We start from the raw sequence: 24,080 nt of genomic DNA, 5'->3' as shown, positions 1-24,080 counted from the left end.
ATTTCCCAGGGTAATGACCTGGCAGACCGAACTGCTAAACTTACAGCCCAGACACCAACAGACACGACAAGGACAGAGGTACCATTACTGACAACATGTATGACAGTCAGGGATCCCACTCAAGATGTACTCGACATACAGACACATGCCACTGCAGATGAGATAAAGAAATGGACTGAACAAGGAGGGGTCCAGACTGAACAAGGTTGGATGACTAAGGGAAAAGGTACATGGTTTCTTCCAGATTCAATGGTACAAGTAATCATAAACACAGCACATAGTCCAGCACACTTGGGAGAAAAGGCAATGATAGACAGCTTGCAGAATATCTGGTTTAACAAGCACATGCGTGCAGCAGCGAAGCAGAAAGTACGAACATGTATGATCTGTTGTCAGTTCAATCCAGGTAAAGGCATTCCGGTGGAACAAGGCGGATTTCATCCTCCTGACCACCCTTTTGAGGTCCTCCAGATGGATTATATCCAAATGAACAGATGTAGAGGTTACAAGTATGTCTTGGTAGTTGTGTGTGCATTATCTAGATGGACAGAAGCATATCCAGTTCCAGATTATACTGCTGTGACAACAGCCAGGCAATTAGTGCGCGAGTACTTCCCCATGTATGGATTGCCTCGGGTCGTATATTCCGATAACGGTCAGCCATTCTCCTCTGAATTAATGAAACAAGTGTCTCTTCTGTTAGGATATACTTGGAAATTCCATTGTGTAAGACACCCTGAAGCAGCAGGCCTTGTAGAAAGACATAATCAGACAATCAAAACAAAACTTGCTAAGATATGTGCAGAAAAAGGTGTGGATTGGATGGTAGCCTTGCCGGTTGCCCTCTTTTACATGCGTATGGTAGCTCATTCCAGAACAGGCCTATCCCCGTATGAAGTAGTCTTCGGTAGACCGCCAAATATGTGGGGTACACCTATGCCTAAAAGAATAACTGATGTTGACAGTAACATGCTGACAGATTACCTGGCTTCCTTGATGTCTGCACTACTCTCTTGTCGTTCACAGGTTGCTGCCGCCTTCCCTGACAACACCCAGGTCAAGGAACACGCCATAGTCCCTGGGGACTTCGATTTTGTGCGGAACTTTGATCGGATCGGAAGGGAACCGATCTAGAGAATGAAGAGTACGAACGGAAATGCATCCGTTAATTTTATAATGTTAAATGTTCAGCCCAAGCAAAATACAGGTCCACCGTTTATTTCAGTTCTACCAGCAGAAGGTGATTTATGTGTTAATAAGAAAGGCTCAGTACATATGGGACACAGCGAGTGTAAAGTTGTAGTAGAGTTTAATGATAAAGGACTTTCTTCTTTCAAAACATCACGCCATACCTATTTCATTTGCGGTCAGACAGCCTATGTACATCTGCCCTTAGACTGGGGTGGGACTTGTTATATAGCATTCTTATTGCCACCTGTATTCTTGGCCCCATCCCATTATCATACAGATTCACGACTAGAGCATGTTAGAGTAAAGAGAGTTGGGACGCAGTGTGCGAGCAGTCCCCTTTCTGTCAATGGCATCGTTTAGCACAGTGTTAAAATCATCCCCCATATTATAGTGTCTCCCCCCATGGACTTAATTTTTGCCCACGTTGTCTGGAAGAAATCTGGGCTATCTATTTTAGGCCCATATATCCCGGGTAGCTTAACTTTCACCCCTACAAGCGCCCCAAGCAATATCGCATATTGCCCCTCTGGGTGAGCATGAGACTCAAACATCTTCTAATCTAGCCCCTACCGCACCATTATGGCCATCCCCAATCATATTTCAAGTATATGAAGGAGTAGATGTGCCCCCAGTGTTTGTGCTGTAGCTTGGATAGGGAAGTGCCGTTTAAGTGTGCCTCTTGTAAGAAACATATATCTATATGGTGTCCAAGTAGATATGAATGGACCAGTCTGGTTTTTCTATGGTCGTTCAGACCTCAAATGTTCCAGGTTAATAGGTTCAAAGGTGTCATGATAGTACTGGTTGTGTCTGAGGAGATGCCACGTTTTGAGTGCCTGGAATCTCGCCCCCACAACCCTCTTCACTGTATCTTCAGTGGTGCTTCCAGCCCTCAGAGGAACCTGCGTGTAAACCTTGTGTATTCAGTAAAGACGCCTCACATGTCTGTAGCTATGCAATACTGCTCTGACTAAAACTACAACATTAAACATTCCCACCCTCCCACCACCCACACCAACCCCCAATCAGGTTGTGTACTATTACCCTCCGCAGGAATCAAACTCAACATTTTGCTCCTTATGTGGAGCAAAAGCTTAATCTGGGAGCTCAGCCTGGGGGTGTGGAGTCACTGGCATACTACCCTGCCTTAGGGCGGGGTGGCCGAGCAATTGCAGGAGAGCCATTAATTAGTGATCTCGAATTAAAAGTCATCTGTGAACTGATTGCGTATGGTGCATGCGGTATCCGCTCCCCATTAATTGCCAGTGGATATCATCTCACAGTCTAAGTGCAGTGGTGGGCATAGCAAAAACAAACCAACGGATCAACCTGCCCATCGATAGGTCACTCATTGTCACTCAGCCCAGCCTCTGAGTTATGTCCATTTGCAGGTTTTCCGTTATTCTTCATCCCTACCACATGCTTCACAAACTTCATGGTGGACTTGGCGTCTGTAAAGTGGTGCACTATGCCATCATAGGTCACTTTCAACTTGTTGGATATAATAGACATATGGGATCCTGAAGTAGGATATGTTTCACTGGTATAAACTCTCTGCCGGCTGCCTGCACGACCGGGGTGAAGTCAGGATATAATGATATAGTGTTCTCTTTGTGATTGATGGTTCCCTCTCTCTGGCAAGTCTCAGTATGACATCCCGTTCCTGATAATTCAATATCCAAGCTTGTATAGGGCTTGGTCTGGCTCCTATCGGTGGCTTGGGGCCCAAAGTACGGTGGGCTCTTTCGATGCATTGACCATGGATAGATCAGGGCCAAACAGTTCACGCAGCAACTTGACTATATAGGTCTCCATTTTCAAAATTGTGGTTGTCTCGGGAATTTGCAACAGCTCTTCTTTAGTCTCGACCTGGAATTTGTCATTGTCAGTGTTGCGATTTTCTAACTGACCAAGTCGTATCTTGTGCGTATCAACCTGTTCTTCCACTTGATCAAGTTGTGAGGCAAGTATGTCTAGTTTGGTATCTATTGATTACAGGCCTGATCTAATTTCCAACAGTAATGAATGGAGGTCCTTGCCTTGCTCATCTGATTGCTCTCTCAGCGACCGGTCTGCTCCCCCTTCCAGTTCAGACTCCATCAACCTGGTTAGTCTTTTGTTTTCAAAGGTTATTTTTGGCTGTTTCGTGTCGTGTTTTTGCCCATGTTGGTGTGCGAAATGTATGAGCCTCTTTTGGGGTAATGCTGGGTATAGCATGTATGAGCGGTCTATCCCCACAACGTTGTGTGAAGGTGCTTGGCAACAGGGCCCAACTCGGTACAGGCCCACTCCTCTCAGCCCAGCGTCCGGTAACCATTCTTTCACACTGCAAGTGTTTTTGATCCTAACATTAAAAGTGAGCCAATAAAGTTTTTTTCATTCTTAGTAGTTATTTTTAGCATCACGTTGCTCACACTTTGAGATCTCTTTCTCTGCACTGCGCTCGTTACCAAACCCTTTTGTTTCACATCTTGAGGATTTTAGGATATCCTTCTCTGAGGAGGAACCTTTTAAAAAATATCCCTGAGCTCCTCCCTCACAGTGAGGGGGTTGTAGCACTTGGCGGGGCTAGGAGTCTCCACCAAGAGGAGAATACCAGATGATGAAGCATGCCGCCTTGGTGGGTGATGGGAATTCGTCCTATTTAAAGGACTCCCCCTCTAGCCACAAGATATATCTTTTGCAGTCTCGTTTCGGTGTTTCACCGGCACTCCAGACCCTAGGATTTTTTGTGTCTTGCATTCCTGTTTGGGGAATTAATCCTCACCGATCTTTAAAATCTCCCTTGGAACCCTCCCCTCCTTCTTTTTTCTCCCTTATTTTTCCTGCCACTCTTTGTGAGGCCCAGTGGTCATCTCGCCGATCCCAGCTGCACCGCCTGAAGTGTGTAGACGCCCTTCAGGCACACGCGTCTACATGTGGCTCCTTACCCCTCACTCACATGCTGTAGCACCCATGGCAGGACCGGAGCTCAACTCAGGATCTCATGCAGTAGGGCAACGGCCCCACTGGCATCCATCCCACAAGACTCGGGTGCTCGCCGGCCCACACGTGGGCTCCCCGTTCCCAACTGTCTCAGAGTGCACCAGATACCTGCAGTGCCAGGATGTCCTCCGCTCATCTCACAGTCCCATGAGGCGACGGGCCACTGCAGCCTCTCTGCAGGCCCAGACGGGGCCTAGCTCACGGAGATATCCTCACCCAAGATGGTGGAGCAGCCCTCTCACGTCCGTGGGGCCCACCGAGTGTTACTGGAGGCGACAGGTCTCCTTCAGGGCAGGTCCACTGCCCGGTGCCACTTCTCCCCCATCTCGGATGCTGGGACATCGCAGCGAGCCCTCCATCCAGTCTCCAACAGCGGGCCCTGCCGGCGCCTCCACCCAGGACCGGGGCCCGCAGGATGGTAGGTAGGCGATCTCCTTCAGGGGCTCCCCTGCGATTTCAGCTCAAATTCTGCTGCAGGCAACAACACATCTGCTGCACAATCCTGCAGCTAATACCCAGGAGTAGCATTCGGTTTGCTGTGGCACTCCTATACCACGGATTTTGAAAGGCTTGTGGCTCGGCCAGAAGAGCCTGCTCAGCAAGCGGCCATCTTGCAGCACGGTTAGATCATATCCCTTGTAGTGGCCCCAGTTAATTAGCAAAGCCTAAAAGTGCTTACTCACTGTTGCTGGTCTGAAACGTATTCTGTTACCGTGATGTGTTTGTACATCCCTCCTTCGTGCTGTTGAGACTCTTAGCTGGAACTAACTTTGTGTGCCCTCCTCCCTTCAGGGTCTTTGTACTTCTAATATAGTTGTTTCAGTTGCCGGCGTTCTACTTGTCAGAGGCGTCTCTAACTCTGATCACTTTAGGAAGGTGGATACCAAGTCACCCATGAAACCTACAACTTGACCCACAGTTCATGACTTTCACCTAAATTCTTGGTAGCAGCCAGTCTCGTGGTTAATTTTTCTGTGTCAATAGGGTTAGTAGGATAACTCAATGTTCATATCTATTTGGGATTTTGTGGACTTTAACTTTCAGGTTCTGTAAGGTACAGGTAGTGGTATTGGGTGAGGATACCTAGTTTACCCCCTAATTATGTTCCCAATGTTAGTGCTGATTTGTGGGACTGAAGCTAAGCGTGTTATGGTAGTACATTTAAGAATGATTTTTACACTGATGTTAGATTTGGGTTGCAGGTTTCTTTTTTCTTAGACTTCAGTTGTGATACTACGTTTTCATATGGATTGAGCTACAGAAGACAGGCTTGGCAATAGAGTTAAGGCCATATTTTGAACTGTATTTACGTTCGGTTGATCTTTTATATAAAATGCTATAAAATGTGTGAGGTTTGGCCAGTGATGAGGAACTACAGTTTGATTTGGGCTGCTGCAACAAGGTTTGTCGTGGGGTACTGACTTGACTTCATAGGATGTGATCACGAGGATAGAACTGAGTTGTAGTGCTTTGTTTAAGCTCAAGTTCTGTTTTTTAGATTGGCCCAGTGCTGCAGACTCTACTTTGGGTCTGGGCTTTGAGTTGGCCTAGGATGTTTTAATATTTAGGCCTTGTGGTTACTGTAGAAAGCTGGCTCTGTATATACTATACCAAAGTGAGGTATGTGTGCACAAAGTCCAGTGGAACTCCAAAGGGAGGCATAGGTAAAAATAGATAGTACCTTACTCTGTATTTGTGGTTGTGTGGTCAAGCAGTAAGGCTGCATCAGAGGGTAGTGCTAAGCATTTGTTGTACACACTCAATTAGCAAATGATATCACACACTCAAAGACTGAACTTCAAACCAATTGGTTGTGTATAAAAAATATTTTCGTTATTTTATTTTCTAGAACCAAGTACGCCTGGCACAGGTAAGCAATAAATACTGTACAGTAGTAATGCAGTTTGTAAACAGTTTGAATTGCAATTGCATATGCACTTTGATTTGATTACAGTAGAGCTACTAGTATTGCAATGCTTTTGATGTACTGTACATATGCTTTGTATTGGCTTTTTAGTAGAATGTCAAGTAGATTACTCTACAGATTACTTTTCTTACACGGTGCAGTATACCTGGATACTGCACTGGGACATTTCCTGTAAACATGTAAGTAAAAGTGTTTATGTTATTTTGTTACAGTTTTAAGTGGTTTCTAAGATTTTCCAACTCCACACTTCGAAACTTTTCACAGAAAAACAGTCAATGTTATCCTATGGAGGAAAATAGGGTTATCGGTTCAAAGGTAAGTATTCGTTTGTGGGAGTAGATTCAGGGGTCCTCCATGGTCAAGGAGGCATTCTTGTTACACCCTCAGAGGCACTAGGGTGGCAGGGTGCAGAGTGCTGGGGCCCAATGTTATCCAACAGGGGATAGGGGGCCTCCGGTTGATGGCTGCTGACTAGCTGGCCACTGGGATATGGGTGCAAAGCTCCTGGAGTTAAGCTCAGGGCAAATGGGGGTTCAAGCCAGCACAAAAGGTGCACCCTCAGCGGCACTGGGACGGCCAGGTACAGAGTGCTGTTTGGGCGTCAGGCGCCCTGTAGCTTTCAATGGGGAGTCTCCGGTTTCCAAACACACTGCAGGCTCGAAGACGAAAGTCTTCTGGGTGCGACCACCACTAGGAGAGGTAAGTTTGGACGCTGGGGGTTTGTTAGGCACCATCAGTTGGGCCACCCAAGGCTTTGGGGCATCAGGTGTAGGGGTGCCTTTTAGAGTTGGATCTTCTTACCAGCTCCGGCTCGCATTAGGGGGACCTTCAGGCGTGAGGCTGCAGGCGTCAGCTAGAGGCAAGTCAGGGGTCGCCAGATTTTGGATCAGGATCACCGGGGAGACCTCCTCCTGGTGTCGGCCACTCAAACTCTGGCTGTGGGCGTCGGCTGCAGAGTGGTGCATTCCCGTGGACTTTGCCAGACCTGGTGTCTGTTGGTGAACAAATCCGGTGTTCACAGGAGACAGAGTCTTTTCTTTTGAAGGTAGGGCAGGTCCTCAGGGTTCTTGAGGCTGCTGGCCGCAAGACATACCGCAGTTTCGCTCATGCAGGTTGGAGGAGGGGACAGGCCGGTAGGACTGGGGCCAAGTCAGTGGGCGTCCTCCTCTTGTTAGCTTCAGCACGGCTGGTCCGTCCTTCTTCTGCTTTCTTGTCTGAGGAAGCAAGGTTCAGTGGTGCCCCTAAATACAAGAATTAGGGGTGTTACAGGTAGGTAAAAGGTTGGGACCATTGGGTCCATTACCTGGGGTGGGTACACACCCTCTTATGCCACCCTCCAGTAGGAGGGAGGCATATGCCTCACCCTGGTTGGCTGGGTCCCCCCATCTGCAAGATGGCGGGGACTGAGAGTTGTGCTTCACCTTGCCTCCCCCACCTGAGGAGTGGAGTTGGCAGAGATGGACACAACTCCCTTCCTCACTTAGTTTTCCCGTCAATTCTTCCGCATAAAGTGGGGGTCAGAACCGGTGGGGACCAGTTGCTGAAGCAGCAAAACGCCTGGGGAAGCTCACAAAGGCGGCAAGCCTTTGAAGCTTCCCCTTCGTGGACCCTGCCCATCCTGGGGGAGGAGGCTTGGCTTCTCATCCCAGGATGTGCATTGTTTCAGTCCCCCGAGAGCAGCAGGCCCTCAACTCAGGGGTCCAGAAACATGTCTGGTGGTGGCAGCTGAAAGCAGCCATTCAGCATGGACACTAGTGGTAGGTCGTTCTTAAGGGGGAATCTCTAAGATGCCCTCCGTGTGGATTTTTTATTAAATCCCACACTGGCATTGGTAATGACAGCCCCATATACTCTTAACTCCAGCACTGCACCTACAATGTCTAAAAATGGACTTAGACACTGTAGGGGTACAGGGCTCATGCCCCTGTACCCTCCCCACTGGTATAGTGCACCCAGCTAGAGAGTTGGCTGATCTATGCCAGGGCAGTGGGTTGTAGGCATGGCACACAGGGTTGTGTGCCATGTCAGTACTTCACTTTGTTCTTCACCAAGACACGCAGCCTGCAAAGGCCATGTGAGAGTGTAAAGGTACAGGGCTTCAAAGGGTGGCACAATAAGTGCTGTGGCCCTTAGAGGTCTTCCCTGGTCACAATTCCCTGGGAACCTGTGGTACCATTTACCAGGGGCTGACCTGTGGCCAGAGATGCCAATTCAATTTTGTATTCAACGCAGTTTTATGAATGAACATAGCACCTGGGTACCTGATTGGCAGGAGCCCAGGGCACACTCAGTCAAAGCACATCAGCAGTTCAGGAAAAAGTGGAGGCAACCATGCAGAAAGAGGGCACTTTCTCACAGTTACTAAGGAGAGTGCTCCACTGTTTAGAGGTGATTTTAGGATACGCCTGGATTAAACTGTTGACACTGGGCCAGGTTTCTGGGTTAAGCTTTAAATATGGTTTTGCAATTAGACCTATGTTGGTGTTTGATTATACCTATGAGTTTTGGTTTTGGATTTATTCACGTAATCTGGTAATGAGGGTTGGACTGATTTCTGATTCTGAGATAACTCTTCGAATGTGGTACTCAGTAAAGGCCTTGTGTATGGTTCTGAGGGTATTAGGAACCTAACTCTTTCCATTCACTTAAGAGTGATTTTGTCCCCTTAGAGGTAGAGAAGGTTTTCCTGTCTTCTGGCTCTCTGTCCATGCTTTGCAGATGATTTAACTTGCCGGTCTTATCTGTGCACCAGCACATCCAGTTCCCAGGCTCTCGGTACAAGCGTGTCCTAGTATGTCGCTCAAATTTGGCAAGCAATGAAGATACACATCTCCAGCCAACAGAATCAATATTAACATCCATTCAGACATCTGTTAGTACTCTAGGTGTCCGTGTCCCTCGTGCTGTTTGGATGTTTGGAACGTCACTTGTGAAGTTCAGACTTCCTGAAGTTTGATTTTCTCACCACGTCGGTGTGGAATATGTATTCATGTATGCATGCTGGCAGGGGTTTCTACCTTTTGTCTTTTCTCTACCCCTTGGCTACGGAAGGGTTAAGTAGAGCTTGGCCAATTCGCGTGTTGCCATCTGGCTGGTTCCCTCACTTCTGTATTTGAAAAGTGCCTACACGGCCCCCTTTCCTCCGCCCCCAAATGATCGAGCTGTCCTCCAACACGAGTCGCAAACACGACTGCAAGTTAATAAGTTGTGGATATTAACATCTTTGGGTAACCAGCAGCCAGGCTCAGTATTCGGGTCTCTGCGTTTTCAAAGTCCACCTCGTCCCGCGTTGGAACAACAGGTGTCCTAGGGAAGAGAAAGGCCATTCGGGTGCATGCTTTCCCTTGCTTCTGTCCCACATTTTACTGCTTCTTTGAATCTTTTCCGTGTCGTTTCCCAACTGTCTTTTTCATTCGGGCAAAAGCAAAAAAGCTTTTCTGCACATCCTTGCCACTTTCACTCACAAGGTGCAATTCCCTCTGTCAGTCCAACTCTTGCTTATTGTTCCTGCACCTGTCCAATAACAGCTTCACCAATTCTCTTCAGGCTTTGCACACGTATGCTGCCTTCCTATACACTCTCGCGTGTTGCTCCACACTTCACCTCTCACTTAGTCACTGCTCTACGGCTGGGCCTGCCTGGTCCGGCGGTACAGCCTTCTACTCTAGGCCTGTGTTGGTAAAATTTTACACACACTTGCTCTCAGCCAGCCTACACTGTCGGAACGGGCACTACTTTTCACACACCTCACCTCACCTACATTCACTGACACCACCTGCAAATCTCATTGCTGAACAAGGGCCCTCTCTACCGTTATGCCGCTGTCGGGATTTACTGCTGCGAGAGCATTTCTTCGCGTCTCTGTCCCTGTGCGTGCACGCCGGTTCCTCAGAGCGGCCTCTTCCCAACATGCTGTGGACGTCGCATCTCCCACAGTACGGGACCCTGGACCGGTACCGAGACACATCTCGTTCGACGACGGGGAGGTGTTCAGGCAGAAGAGTTTCTGGGAGATCGCCAGAGGTCTCCTCATCTTCCGGTTGTGCTCCTTTCCCATCCTAGTGAACAACAGCCAGAAGGTGAGACTGAATACTGACCGATCTGCGAAGGTGGAAGCTGCCTAATTGTAGCTTGTACTCACAGCTTTAAAAGGACATAAACATTTCACAAATGAGCTCTGCCCTTGTGTAGAAATATACCACAAGTAGGAAAATGAACGTGAACTTCCAAGAAATCCTCATACTTTCCATCAAAAAATACTTTTACTAAATTATTTGGTGTGTCTTCGTTTTATATTGTCATCACGAATTTTAGGTGTTACCAAGACACAGCTTGCTTGCCTTTCATTGGAGGTATACAATCATTGAATCGATTTGTTTATTTAATGTTCTGGCAAAGTCAGGGCCACCAGCAATATGCAATTCTGTAACTGCCGAGTTTTCTGTGTAATTATGAATTTGCCATTTTTACTTTATTATTCATCGTGTGCTTGTAATTTGCAGATTATAACAAAAAATAGTTTCATAGCTCTAACAGTTCAAGACTCCTAGTGAGTGTTGCCGCACAGAGGAAGGCCCTCTGCAAAGCTTGATTGGTCACCTTTCTGTTGCCTATTGCTATATTTGAGTGTGAAACTGAAACTAATGAGGTGTAATCAATGCCCAGACAGGTGTGTAAATGGCAAAATAATGACAATACTATTATAAAGTGTGCTGCATTACGCCACAAAATCTGCCTTTTCTTGCAGTATACTTTATGCAACCCTGCCCATAATTTGGCCCTCCTCTTCCGCATAATTTCAGTGGCCCTTCTTACTGCTGTATTTGGGTGCTATAGTGGTAGTTAAGGGGTGAAAACATTGCCCATGCAGTCTGTTTTTTGTGTTGCAGTTGTTTGTTAAAGAAGGCATAAGGGTACATAGCATGGATAACCCTCATCTGACATTCAGGTAGGGCAATGTCATACAATGGCAATTCGGATGAGATGGTACATACTATATAACCGTGAGAGTAGAGAGGGAGGGAATGCTGAGAGGATAATCATAGGGGGGGGGGGGGGGGGGGGCAGGGTAGGGAATAAAGGCTAGAGACCTCTGGGGAATGCCCACGTAAAGTTCTAAAGAGTTTCAGGGATCGAGAAAGTTGGATGTTGACCTGTAGGTGATGGGCCCACGTCATTGATGAGGAGGCGGTTCCCTTGTGAGCCCTATCTATGGTGTTTGCTCAGTCATATGATAGCGTGTGGGGGATATGCGCACCCTGGATAAGAGAAAACCGTCATGGTAGGTTGCGATGGGGCTGATGAACAGGTAGGCCGACTGGGGACGGGTGTCTTAGGGTATGAACAGGGCGGAGGATGATGTTGGGTTGTGGAACAGGCAGAATAATAAGGGTTGGGAGTTTTCCCCGATCCTGCTTGTAATGATGTGTAAATGACATTATGATGTCTTTAGTTAAAAGATATTATTAAATTATATTCACTGTGTCTGGATGACTATTTTACACTGCTATCGGTGGTATTTCCATAGGTCATTGTATAAGTAAATGGGATTGTGATGAAAAGCACGGGAGGAGGGAGGTAATGACAGGACCAACTTGATGGTGTGGGCGGTCTCAGCCGCTGTCCTCAGGGTGCAGGCAATGGGAGTCCATATTATTCGGTGTGTCTGCATTACGGGGGGAGGGAAGGAGGGAATTGTGGAAGGAGTGGAGGGAGGTATCGGTGGGTTGTGGGATAAGGTGTGGGGAAGAGAGGGGGCTAGGATAAGGGGATGGGGAGGGAGGACAGAGAAGGATGGAGAAGGGGTCCATGGGAAGTGAGGGGAGAAGGTGGGAGGGTGAGAATGGGGGATAGGGTAGGAGAAGGGTGTATAGGCTCGAAGAGGGGGGATGGGAACGGTGGGATGTAGTAAAGCAGAGCAGGGTAGAACAGGGGTGGAGAAAGGGGTATGAGAGGTTGTTAGTATAGGTGTGACAATGGAAAAATGAGGGGGAGAAAGTGAAGAAGCGTTCTGTGCTGCACGGATAGGCAGTTGTACGGAGTAATGCAGCTCCGTTTATTCCATATGGTTGGAGGTGGGCTGGGGGTGGGGGATCTGAGGTGCCTGATGTAAGACGTCTGTCATCGTTCTCATCTTGCAGAAAAGGTGCCCACGTTTGGAGGAACAGATCAGACTGGTTTTGAAGGTTGTAGATAACGCACTTGTGCGAGGCTGCCTGGACCATGTCTACCAACCAAGACTCCTGCTACTGCCTATGCAGTCTTAACATATACATATGACAGAATAATGAAGTAATACTTACAGAAAATGTGCTGAAAATTTCGTTAATCCTGCCGCATAATTTGGTCCTCCACTGTAGCATAATTCCCACGCCCATGGGCAAGGTGTATAGTCACACTACCTAAATCATAATTTAATAGCATTCTTTGAATTTGTTAAGTCACTGTGGGCAACATGTACGAAGCATTTTTGCGGTAATAAAAAGCTGATTGGGCTATTTCCGACCGCAAAAATGTTTTTACTTATCTACAAAACACAAATTGCGATTCAGTAACAAGTTACTAAATCGCAATTTGTGTTTGTGATTCAGTATTTGAAAGGGGCGTGTTTAAGGTACAAAATATTCATATTGTACCAACTCATTGAAGGAAGGGGTAACCCATTCACAAATTGAAATGGGTCCCCTTTGAGAATGGAAAACAAATAATTTTTAAGAGCAGACAGACCACTGTCTACTCTTAAAAAAGGAAACTGCAAATGTTTTTTTTTTTCTTTTAAACGCATCCCGTTTTCCATTAAGGAAAATGGGCTGCATTTATAGAAAAACAATTCCTTTATTAAAAAACTTTTACAGACATGGTGGTCTGCTGACCTCAGCAGGCCACCATCGCTGTGATGGCTGTGATTCCTAATGGGCCATAAATTGTGACCTACCGCATTAAGATGTATAAGGTAGGTCTATTTGTGAACCACTAGGAATTGCTAATGAAACTCAAAAGAGTTTCAGACATTAGGAATACCGATTTCCTATAAAGAGAATCGTAACAAGGAAATCGTTATTCCTAATGTTAGTACATCCGGCCCAGTGTTTCTATGCTGCTGTGTGCTTATGATTATAGTGGGGTTTAACGTCATGGCACATGTTTTTTTCACAGCCTAGTTAGCATTCTGCTTGCATACAGTAATGGCAAGGTCGCCATGGTTTACATTGCAATTTGTTTAGCTTTATAGCATGGTGGAAAGTCACAACCCTCAGACATCACATTTTACAGAGCAGTCAATGAAAATCTAAACTCACAGTCCCTGCCATTGTATTCTATTGTACCATAGACTTTAATTAGTGCTTCATTCTCCTGATGAGGCTGCAGAACACTACAAATTACCATTGGATTGGTGAGGGACCCTATCGAAATGCATGATTAAAAGTGTGTAGCATTGTAGTGTGGCCTACAAGAGAGGTACTGGTTAGCGGTGGGCAGGGCCGGACTGGCTACCGGGCAGTTGTGTGTCCTGCCGAGCAGGGGATGATTTCGTTGATGGGGACATGTGTGTGCAAAACGAAATTCGTTTTGCTTTTTTTATTTCAAAGCTCACGCATGTCCCCATCAATGAAATAAGCCCACACCACAGAGAAATCATCCCCCTGCTCGGTAGGACACACAACTGCCCGGTAGCCAGTCCGGCCCTGGCGGTGGGTATAATTCCGTGTAATGTAATGATGTGGAATTTCATTAGAGTTCTGTGAGAAATTACACGAGAAGAGAAATTCAGTGCCCTAGTGCTGTTTTCTAGTGCAAAATTGCCCTCTCACATCCACATTGGACCTGGGGATTCATTTTTGTGTGAAAAAAGGGCTCTTTGCTAATGCCCCCCACTTTTTTGCACGCATTTGGACTGCTAGGAGCTGGTTTTAGACTCCGACAGTGCACATGAGCCTGCTAACTGGCCACCAGGCCCTCCGTGGGACTGCCCAAATCCAGGTGGTCCGGTGCATTGTGGGAGTTGTATCCTCCCCGGCCTCGAATTTCAGGCCTCTATGTCACTCCCGAGACCCAGTGAAGTTCCAGTACATTTTCGCTGTGCTTACCACTGCCAAGGCTTGTTAGTTGCCAATCTGGTAATCGGCCCCCTCACTTGACGCTGCATCTACTGGGAGCACCGTGCAACTGATTGACTTGCATATGACCAGGTCTAAATTGGGGTGGCATGGTGAGCAAAAGAATGATGCATTTAACCCTGATCTCTTGACTGGTGGTGAATTTTTTGATTTGTTCTGCATGCCGTCCATCAATTGTGTCTTTTTCTGTCGATGAATATCAGCTGATTGTTTGTTTGTTCCTTGGCCTTAGCTAGCTCAAAATAGGCTTGTTGCCATAGTTCATGGATCTGAGTAAGGTACTCCTGCACTGTTGGCATGTGGCTAGTCTTATGTTTTTCCCAGGGCATAGATCGAGGATGTCGACCCTGGAGACAATAAAATGGTGACATGCCTATGGATGTGTGTTTCGCATTACTGTAAGCATATTCTACCATCCATAGTACTACTGACCATTCTTTTTCTATGGAATGCAGCAAACAATGGAGGTACTGTTTTATGGTTTGATTAGTCCTTTTTGCCTGATCATCAGTTTGTGGGTGGTAGGCTGAGGACAAACGGACTTCCATGTTCATTTATTTACACAACTCACCCCAAAACCAGGATGCAAACTGAGTGCTTTTTTAGTGACACAAAATGAGCTATCTTGGTTAAGTGGTCCACAATAGTGAGAACGGTTGTGTAACCAGTCTTAGTTCTGGGTAGTTCAACTACAAAGTCCATTGACACATTGTTCCAAGGACTGGGGTACTGGAATAGGGTGCAGTAAACTGACAGCTAGTCGGGACAGGGTCTTTCCTTGGGCACAGACAGGACAGCAAGCTATGTATGCATGCATGTCAGTGGACAGAGAAGGCCACCAGTAATGTCTTTTCAGATGGTCTTGTGTTTTCTGGTACCCAGGTTGGATAGATAAAAGGTGATCTTGACACATGTGCAAGGCTCTTTATTGGTCTTCTATCAATGGGAGATAGTACCTGTGGTCCTAGTATAGATACCCATCCTGGAATGTAATCCCCCTAAGGATCCCAATCCGCTCTTTAGGGTATTTTTTATGTCATGGTGTAATATAGAAAAAAAGGAGGACATGAGTACTACACCTTGAAAACAATGTTTGAGTATGATTGATTCGGATTTCGTTTTGTCTGATTCATCTTTTGCTTCATCTATCCTAGAAAAAGCATCAGCTTTAGCGCTCTGTGATCGGAAAATCGTATTCATTAAAGAGCAAGGTCTATCTCAGTTGTCTAGACGTAAATGCTTTAGACGAGCGTAGGAATTGCAAGTTCCTATGGTCAGTGTATATGGTTACAGGATGTTGAATGTCTTTCAAGTAATGACACCATTCCTCAAATGTTGCCTTAACAGCTAGGAACTCTCAGTCGGATATCGTATACTTGCATTCTGCATGCTGTAACTTCCGGGAATAGTAGGCCACAGGATGCAACATGCCTGTCTTGGTGTTCCTCTGTGACAGCACTCCCCCCAGGGCATTTTGTGAGGTGGCAGCCTCCACCACAAAAGGTTGGTCAGGGTTGGCATGTATCAGGACGGGGTTTTCAAAAGGGGTTTTCTGAAAACTTGGTTTTCAGTAGATTAAAAGCTTTTTCGGCTTCTGTGTCCCACAGGAATTTTGTACCTTTGCGTAACAGACGGGTTATAGGAGTGATGGTTTTTGAAAAACCCTCTATAAGGTGTCGGTAGAAGTTAGCGAAACCCAGGAATCTTTGAACGTGTTTCACTGAGGTAGGGGATGGCCAATGTAATATGGATTTGACTTTTTTCACATCCATTTCTATTTCTGCAGGACTCAGGATATAACCCAGGAACCCTACCTCAGTGGTATGGAATACACTCTTTTCTAGCTTGACATTTAGGCCGTGTTGCTGTAACTGCTGCAAGACAGCACAGACATGGCGAACGTGTTCTGGGATATTTCTAGAGTAAACCAGGATGTCATCAATGTATACAATGCAACATAAATCAATGTACTCCCTCAGAACTTCATCAATAAAAAACTGAAAGGCAGCAGGAGCATTACAGAGCCCGAAAGGCATGACTGGTATTCAACAAATTCATATTTCGTTTGGAATGCTGTTTTCAACTCGGCTCCCTCCCCGACTCTAACAAGGTGGTATGCTCCACGTAGGTCTAGTTTAGTCTAAATGGTAGCATCTTTAACCTGATCAAGTAGGTTGGAAATTAAGGGTAAGGGTGTCTGTTTTTTATTATGTTGTTTGTGGCTCTGTAGTTGATACACATTCTCAGGTCACACTCTTTTTCGATTTGAAAAAGATGCAAGAATAAATTGGGTGACTTGGAATGGCATATAAACCTGTTTCTCAGGTATTCATCAAGGTAGGTAAGTAAATGTGTGTCCTCTTTTTCAGTGCAGGAGTATGCCTGGCTACATGATAGCCTAGAACCAGGAATCAAATCTATCCGGCAGTCAAAGCTGCCATGGGGATGTAATGTGTTGGCCCCCTGTTTGTTGAACACCTGTGCTAAATCGTCATAGACTTCTGGTACTACTCCTTGTATTATAGCACCCGTACCAGTTAATGGTGAAAGCATGAGCTTGTACCACCTGGTTATATAACGTGTCTTTTTTGGGATAGCAGGAAGTGTTGTAGTACACAGAGTCTAGAGTTATTACTCTGGACACCCAATCAATGTGTGGGTTATGTATTATCAACCAGGGAACACCCAAAATAAGTCTGAGTTGAGGTGCGTCAATGACGTCACTGACAGTAGTTTCTACATGATCGTTATTACAGATCATGCTTATATCTTCGGTTTAGTAACAAATTAGACCGGATGTTAAATCCGTGCCATCCACTACCTTCATAGTTTGTGGTCTTTCCTTAGTTACCGTGGTTATAGCCAAACCCTCCATATACAGAGTATTGATAAAATTCCCTGTAGCTCCTGAATCAATAAGAGCAGAAACCTGCCATGATCGGCCTGACAGTGACTGTAAGGTCACAGTTATCCCCACATGATGGTTGCTATCATAGGGGACTATGATCTAGGTCGTTTTAAATGGCGAATCCAGTAGACTGACCCCATCTTCTACTGAGTCGCTTTGTTTCCTGATGATTTCTCTTGGGTTACTGGAAGACCAAATGGTTTATTCTGTCTTCGTTTGCTTGGTTTGACCAGACATTCTTTAATAACTTTAATAACTGACCATTTTTGCTGCAGTGTAAGCATTGGTTTTGCTATCGCCTTTTTACACTGCTATGGATGTTGTTCACAAAGAAAATATAAGTGCTCCTGCGCAAGTAGTAAATAGCAGTTAGATACCTGCCATAAGTGTAGCTCCCACAACATTGACACTGCTTTCCTGCCAGGGTAACGTAAACTGTCAAAGTGTAAGTGCTCCTGCGTTAACACTTCCAGTTTTCCAGGAGTTATATGCACTCCTGCACGAGTAATTATAGTCAGTGAATGTGTAAGCGCTCCTGTGCTACCAGTTCAGGCTTTGCTGGAACATGTATGTTCTCCTGCACGTGTTACTAAGATCATTAAATGTGTAAGCGCATCTGCACTAACACATCAGGCTCCTCCTGGGCGTGTACTCTGCTTATTACATGTGCAAGTGCTCCTGCGCTGACACTTCAGGCTCCTCCAGGACATGTATGCGCTTCTTTGTGTTTTACTATGCTCTTTAAATGTGCAAGCGCTTCTGCTCTAACACTTCAGGCTCCCCCGGTACCACTGGTCAATACTCACAGCCTTCCTTTGGGGCAAACGATCTTGGCAGTTGCAGCGAACCACCGTGGTTCGCTGAAATCCAGAAATGCTGGGCGGATGCTCTGTAGATGCATGGGTCTTGTCCTGACTCTTGCAAGGCGTTGAGTCTCAATCCAAAGCAGTGTCGGGTTGAACGTCACAGGTTTAAAAATAGTCCGCAAGGAAGTGGAGTCATTCATGCCCCACTCACATTCAGCCTGTCGGGCCCCCAGGTAAGCTCCCAGACCCCGAACTGTGACAGCAGCCTGTTGCCTCTTGCCTGGGAGTGAGAAGACTGAACTTGACTCTCAACCGCCTACATTTCTAAAAGTACTCCATGGGCTTGTTTGACTTGCCTCCTGTTTCTGAAGTCTCAGGGACATCAAAGGCTTCACCTGCATCTTGATACCAGCACCTGGCCTCTTCTGCTGTGAGTCCTGTTCTGCCAAGTGGTGCCAAATCCAACCCTTGGCTCTTGGAAGTGCATGTTTGTTGCTGCAACCCAAGAAACCAATGCCTCGACAACAAAGCGCCGGTCAGAGCCAGGGCATTGCTCTGCTATATCCACACATCGCTGCTGCCTGCACGAAGCCGTTGCAAACATAACAAGAGGGTGGATGGAGTGCTGAAACTTTTCAAACACTCATGCCCAGTCATGAGATCTGGGTTGAGTCCATCGCTCTCTTGCTCAGTATGCCACACCAATTTGGACACATCCATATACAAATCAGTCTTGACCCTGCTCCTCATTGGAACAGTCCAGCCCGAACTGCCAAGCCAGGTCCTCCCAGGACAGGAAGTAAGCATCCTGGGACCGGCTTCGGGGTTTCACCTCTTATCAGCCAGGCTAACTTGAATCCAGTGGCACAGCAGCCTAGGGACCCATGTCCAGGCATACCCATGGCCACTTAGGGAAAACATACCAACCACAACAAGATGATGGACGGAGTGCTGAAACTTTTTAAACACTCACCCCCAGTCAAGAGATCTGGATTGAGTTTATCGTTCTTTTGCACATCATGCCACTCCAATTGGGACACAGCCATATGCAAATCAGTCTTTACCCTGCTCCTCATGGGAACAGTCCAGTCTGAACTGCCAGGCCAGGTCCTCCAAGGACCGGAAATAGGCATCCTAGGACTGGATTTGGGATTCACCCCTTATCAGCCAGGCTAACTTGAACCACTGGCACAGCGGCTTAGAGACCCATGTCTGGGCATACACATTGACACTTAAGGAGAACATAGCAACCACAACAAGATGATCGACGGAGTGCTGAAACTTATCAAACACTCACCCCCAATCAAAAGATCTGGTTTGAATCCATCATTCTTTTGCTCACCATGCCACCCCAGTTTGGACCCAGCTATATGCAAATCAGTTTGACCCTGCTCCTCATGGGAACAGTCCAGCCCTAACTGCTAGGTCAGGTCCTCCCTGGACTGGAAACATGCATCCTGGGACCGGTTTCGGTTTTTCACCCCTCATCAGCCAGGTTAGCTTGAATCCCGTGGCACAGTGAGCAATAAGGAGTATGCTCAGAACATTTGACTTATTCAGTGAAAGCATCCCCTTTTAATGCACCAACCAAATTTACCTCTTCTACTTTTCAAAACGTTGTAACTTAGGTCCTAATTTATATGTTGGTGGAAAGGGTACTCTGTTACAATGGCTACTGAGTACCTTTTCCACCAACATAATTGTCTGCCCACTCGATTTAAATGTCGGCAGACCTTTGGTGTAACGATGGTGGAGACTACTCTGTATCCACCTTGGTTACACCCCTCCTATGGCCCGACAGAGGAGGGGCTGTCAGAGTTGAACTGTATATCCCCCCACTAATTTAGATGAGAGAACAAGCAGGTTAATTTTCACTGCCTGTCACCGCCAGACAAACCCTTGTGGTAAGTGAAACCTGCAAAATGCCCTCCTCGTCATGGCAGACAATTCCCATAGCAGGGGGTCATTGTTGTTTTTTTTTTTTTTTAAATAAAACTAAATTTTAACTTTGTCGTAGAGCTTCGCCTTGTTTAATGGAGCTGCATGGCAAAGTTAATATACACTGATAGAACCCACCTTGTTGGCGGTTCCTATCAGTGCTTGAAATGTCTGCCGGCCCAACGGACATTTCAAAATTTGGAAATTGGGACCCCCAGCAGGGTGACCCGACTGGCAAACATTAAATCTGGCCCTTACTTATGCAATGTTGCTTGTTTGAAAAAATCCATAACCCCAGTATGTGAAAATGGATGAATATGATTTACAACTGATAAAATTAATTTCAAATCATGTTTTGGTATTTCTCTGTGTGATAAGTAATTTAGTTTGTTGTATTTGTTTGGGGCTCATGCAGTCAGGAGACAGCTTCAAGTATAATAAAATAAAAATGGAGGGGCAGATTTATTAATATTTGGCGCAATGCAGCAAGACAAGTTGTTGCACTGTGCTGCGTCAAAAGGAGAGAGAAGGCATGCACCATAGCTACTAAGATATTGCAAATTCCTCCTCTCCCTCCACACGTGTGGCTGCCAAACAAACTTGTAGGCTCCTTTGCACCAAGGTGCAAGAGTGCCTGTGTTACAGCCAGGATTGTTTTTGTGCAGGAAGGAATGCCTTCCTGATTGAAAACAATCCTCTGAGGCTTTTTTATCCTGTCCTGCAGAATGCAGCGCACATAGAAAGAGGAAACAACAAGGAGAAATAAACATATTTCTCCTTGTTAAACCTCCCCTGGGAAGGGGTACCATTGTGACGCATTCCGATGTTTACTACTGGTGGTAAATCTGTAAATGCGCCAAAAACCACGGATGGATGTGTGAGAACACCCTTCCCAGGGCACAGTAACAGAAGGCAGTGACTTGCATTACTCCAGATTTTCCATGCTACGCAGAGCCACGCAAGGTGGCTTTGCATGACATAGTAAATCTCACTTAAGGGTATGCACTGCCATTGCGTCACCTTGCGTGATGCATAGGCAATGCAAGCCCTTGATAAATCTGACCCACAATGTGATCACAATCCAGCATACCTGAATGAACATCTGCACTAAGGCCCTGTGGCACATTTCCTTTCATGTATCAAAAGAACCCAATTTTGTGCGATGCATCATTAACGTTGTGAGTTGTAACTACAATGGTAAAAGCACAATAGAGCCAAATATTTTCATTCTTGTCTGTGTTTGAGTATGGCCGATACAGCAGAATACATATATATGCATGCTTTGTTTTTCCTTAATGCAGGTTTGTACTAACAAAAAGAATACATCAAAGATTTTACATATATAGTAACATGTACCTCTGCATCACTGATAGAGTAATACACATTAAAGTAGGCATGATGTAGTTGTAACATGACTCTCTGTGACTTCACATTCTTTTTTGGCGTTACCTACAGAAATTAGTCTCCCATCTTCTAGCTTTTCTTTGACTTGTGCACAGTTTTCTATGGTCTAGAGAGCCAGTTTGGGTGTCCAGTGAAGGTTCGTTGGAGCTCTACAACATTAAAGAAATTAAATGTGCTGCGAATAGGCTGGGCATTTGCGGTGGAGGCATTTCGACACTGACCCGCTGATCCTCCGTGGCTGGGCTTGGCTCCGCCCCCCCCCCGGACTGCTGCTTCTTTTCTTGTCGGGACTCGCTTGCCTTTCCTGGACGCTGACCGGCCGGGCTTGGCTCTGCCGGTCAGCCGGCAAAACTACAGCCCCCATCAGCCCTCGGGGCACGACACAACAGCGGTGCGCGCCAGGAGGCGCATAAAGCCCCGTTCGGTCCCTCGTCCCGCGAGGACGCGCGCGGGACGCGCCGGGCTAAGCCCGGGCAAAGGGCGGGCCGTCTGTGGCCGTCCGGGGCTGGCTAAGGCTGGGCTGGGCCACCCCCTTGGCACCATCTAACGACCCTGTATCGTGACTCTAAAGGTACTGTATAATAGCTCTATATTTACTGTTGCCTGAACTATGGGGAAAAACACTCCTGTTCAAACAAGATCTAGCTCCAGACTCAAAAAGAGTGCTACAGCTCCATTGCCTACTCTGACTGCGATAGACAGGATGCTGCAGAAGACAATTGGGGAGGTTGTCACTGCCATTGAGAGCACGGAGAGACGTCTCTCGCTCCCCCCAAACATGTGTTTGCAGCAATTACAAACTAGTACTACTCTGACACAGGCAAACAATTCAAATTCAATACTTGTGGATTCATATATAGATCTTCCTTGGGTTGAGAATAATCGCAACATCTCACCTACACAAAATACTTCTTTGGGGATACACCATATTGATAGTAGCCTCTCGCAAACACCAAATCTGCAGTTTGAAGATCTAAGTGCAGAGTCCTCCCTTCTATTGGACACCTCTTTATCGGGGCCTGTGCCCCAGGCTGATTTCCAAAATGTACCGGTGGGACCAACGGTGTCGTATAATAGTGAGGACCCCCACCAGTTAGGTATTGCTGAACAAATAAGAGTGCAGGAGACCCTCCCAAATGATGATACTGTCATGCCCAAACCGGTTAGCAGACAAGCACAAAATGGAACGATTACAAGAGGTACCATAAAAAGTAAAAGGACTGAAAATACACAGGAAGGGAGGCAACCAAAAGTATCGAAAATGGTGGATCCCGCTATTTTCGATCGAGGTGTACAAGTAGACAGAGTGTTAGTAAGGCCTGATGTTACTCAAAGGGGACCCATTAAAAACGTTAGAGACAATTATGTAGGGAAGCCCTCTTCTGCTCCTATAGAGGAGGTTGAAGTTTCAATGGTGCAGATAGAAAAGGTTGTAAAATCATTGATCCTCCCTCTCCTTGAAAGGATAAAACTGGTACATAACAAACTGGAGAAACTTGAACAGTTAACCCTAGATAATTTCACCTCGTTAAAAAATCTGGTAAAACTTGAAGTTAAAGGGCGAATGGAGAATATGGTGCCTCCTCAAAGGGAACCTCCTATAAATAATACAGGATTTAAAATGGGTGTACCTACTAGTAAAACTACAGATGTAGGAATCTCAAAGGTCCCCAGTACTAATAAACAGACGAACAAGCAAACTAAAAAGTCCTCTGAAAAGACTGCACAACACGCTATAGCCAGTATAGGTAATGACGCATCTAAAAATGCTGTGCGCCCGAAAGGTAATGGAAATGTAAAAAGAAACGATGATAGTAGTGTAGGAGCTCCCTTGGCCACGGTTGACCTACAGCCCGAAACATTACCATACGTTATCGTACTCACGGGTGCCCTGAATTAAAAAATGGGAAACCAGAATCTTACCAAGAATTAAAAAATAAGGTGACATTCTGGTTGAACAATAACAGGCCGATTCCTAGATATTTGAATGGTGAGGTACTGTTCGTGAGAAGAGTTAACTGGATAGGTAGAAGACCGAAAGACATTCAGGGAGACGTAATCATAGTTAACTTTAGAGAGAGTAAAAGAGTGAGCCTAATGTGCAAGGAATATCATTACATGGACAGGGGTTCAATTTGTATAAAAGATCTTACGTATTTTTACAGCCCAAGGGCCATGCGACTATACAGGAGCCAGCAAACTACCACCCACAAAGAGATGATAGATGGCTTTATTACCCATCCCTGGGTGGCCACAAACAACCGATTTGCAGCACTCTACGGGTTAAATGAAGCTTATTGACTGGGAGATACAAACGAAACAGGGAAAAGTATAATAACAACAGATTATACTCACGCAAATAACTATAGGTGCAACACAAGGGAAGCAGCTATTCAGATTAAGTATCCCGTTCTAACGAACCAGGGGGGAAATCCAAAACTGTTAACCCCAAAAACTAAAGAGAATATAAGTGTGGCTAACAAACCGATAGCTACATTAATCACGGACACGGTCAAGGCGACAATAATTTCTTGGAACATTGCCGGCATAGGGAAAAATATGCCTAATTCTGCATGGCATGACTATATCAATGGGGGGATTTTATTCTGTTCCAAGAAACATGGGGAGTAGAAAATTATTTTAAAGTAGGGTATAGATCATTCTATATCCCGGCTAGTAATCCGAATAAAGGTAGACCCTCTGGTGGCCTGATAATCTGGGCGAGAATAACACTAGGCATTAATGTCAAACAGATAGACTTCAATAGCCCCGATATCTTGGCTATAAAATTTCAGGATGTTGAA

At 46.0% G+C, this 24,080-nt stretch overlaps 1 protein-coding gene across 1 annotated transcript in view; it reads left to right on the top strand.

Moving 5' to 3' along the window:
• Nucleotides 1–9,889: 9,889 nt before the first annotated feature.
• PRODH2 (proline dehydrogenase 2) overlaps nucleotides 9,890–24,080 on the top strand; it is a 447,859-nt gene continuing 433,668 nt past the window's right edge. The window contains exon 1 of the mRNA XM_078643011.1: nucleotides 9,890–10,182. Within this exon, the coding sequence (XP_078499137.1) occupies nucleotides 9,919–10,182 (264 nt within the window). The 5' untranslated portion in view covers nucleotides 9,890–9,918. The remainder of the gene's footprint in view (nucleotides 10,183–24,080) is intronic.

This window comes from Lissotriton helveticus, chromosome 5_1, assembly GCF_964261635.1.
Source record: "Lissotriton helveticus chromosome 5_1, aLisHel1.1, whole genome shotgun sequence".
Taxonomy (NCBI): Eukaryota; Metazoa; Chordata; class Amphibia; order Caudata; family Salamandridae; genus Lissotriton; species Lissotriton helveticus.
The sequence above is the reverse complement of the archived record's forward strand: the minus strand, read 5'-3'. Positions and strand labels throughout refer to the sequence as shown.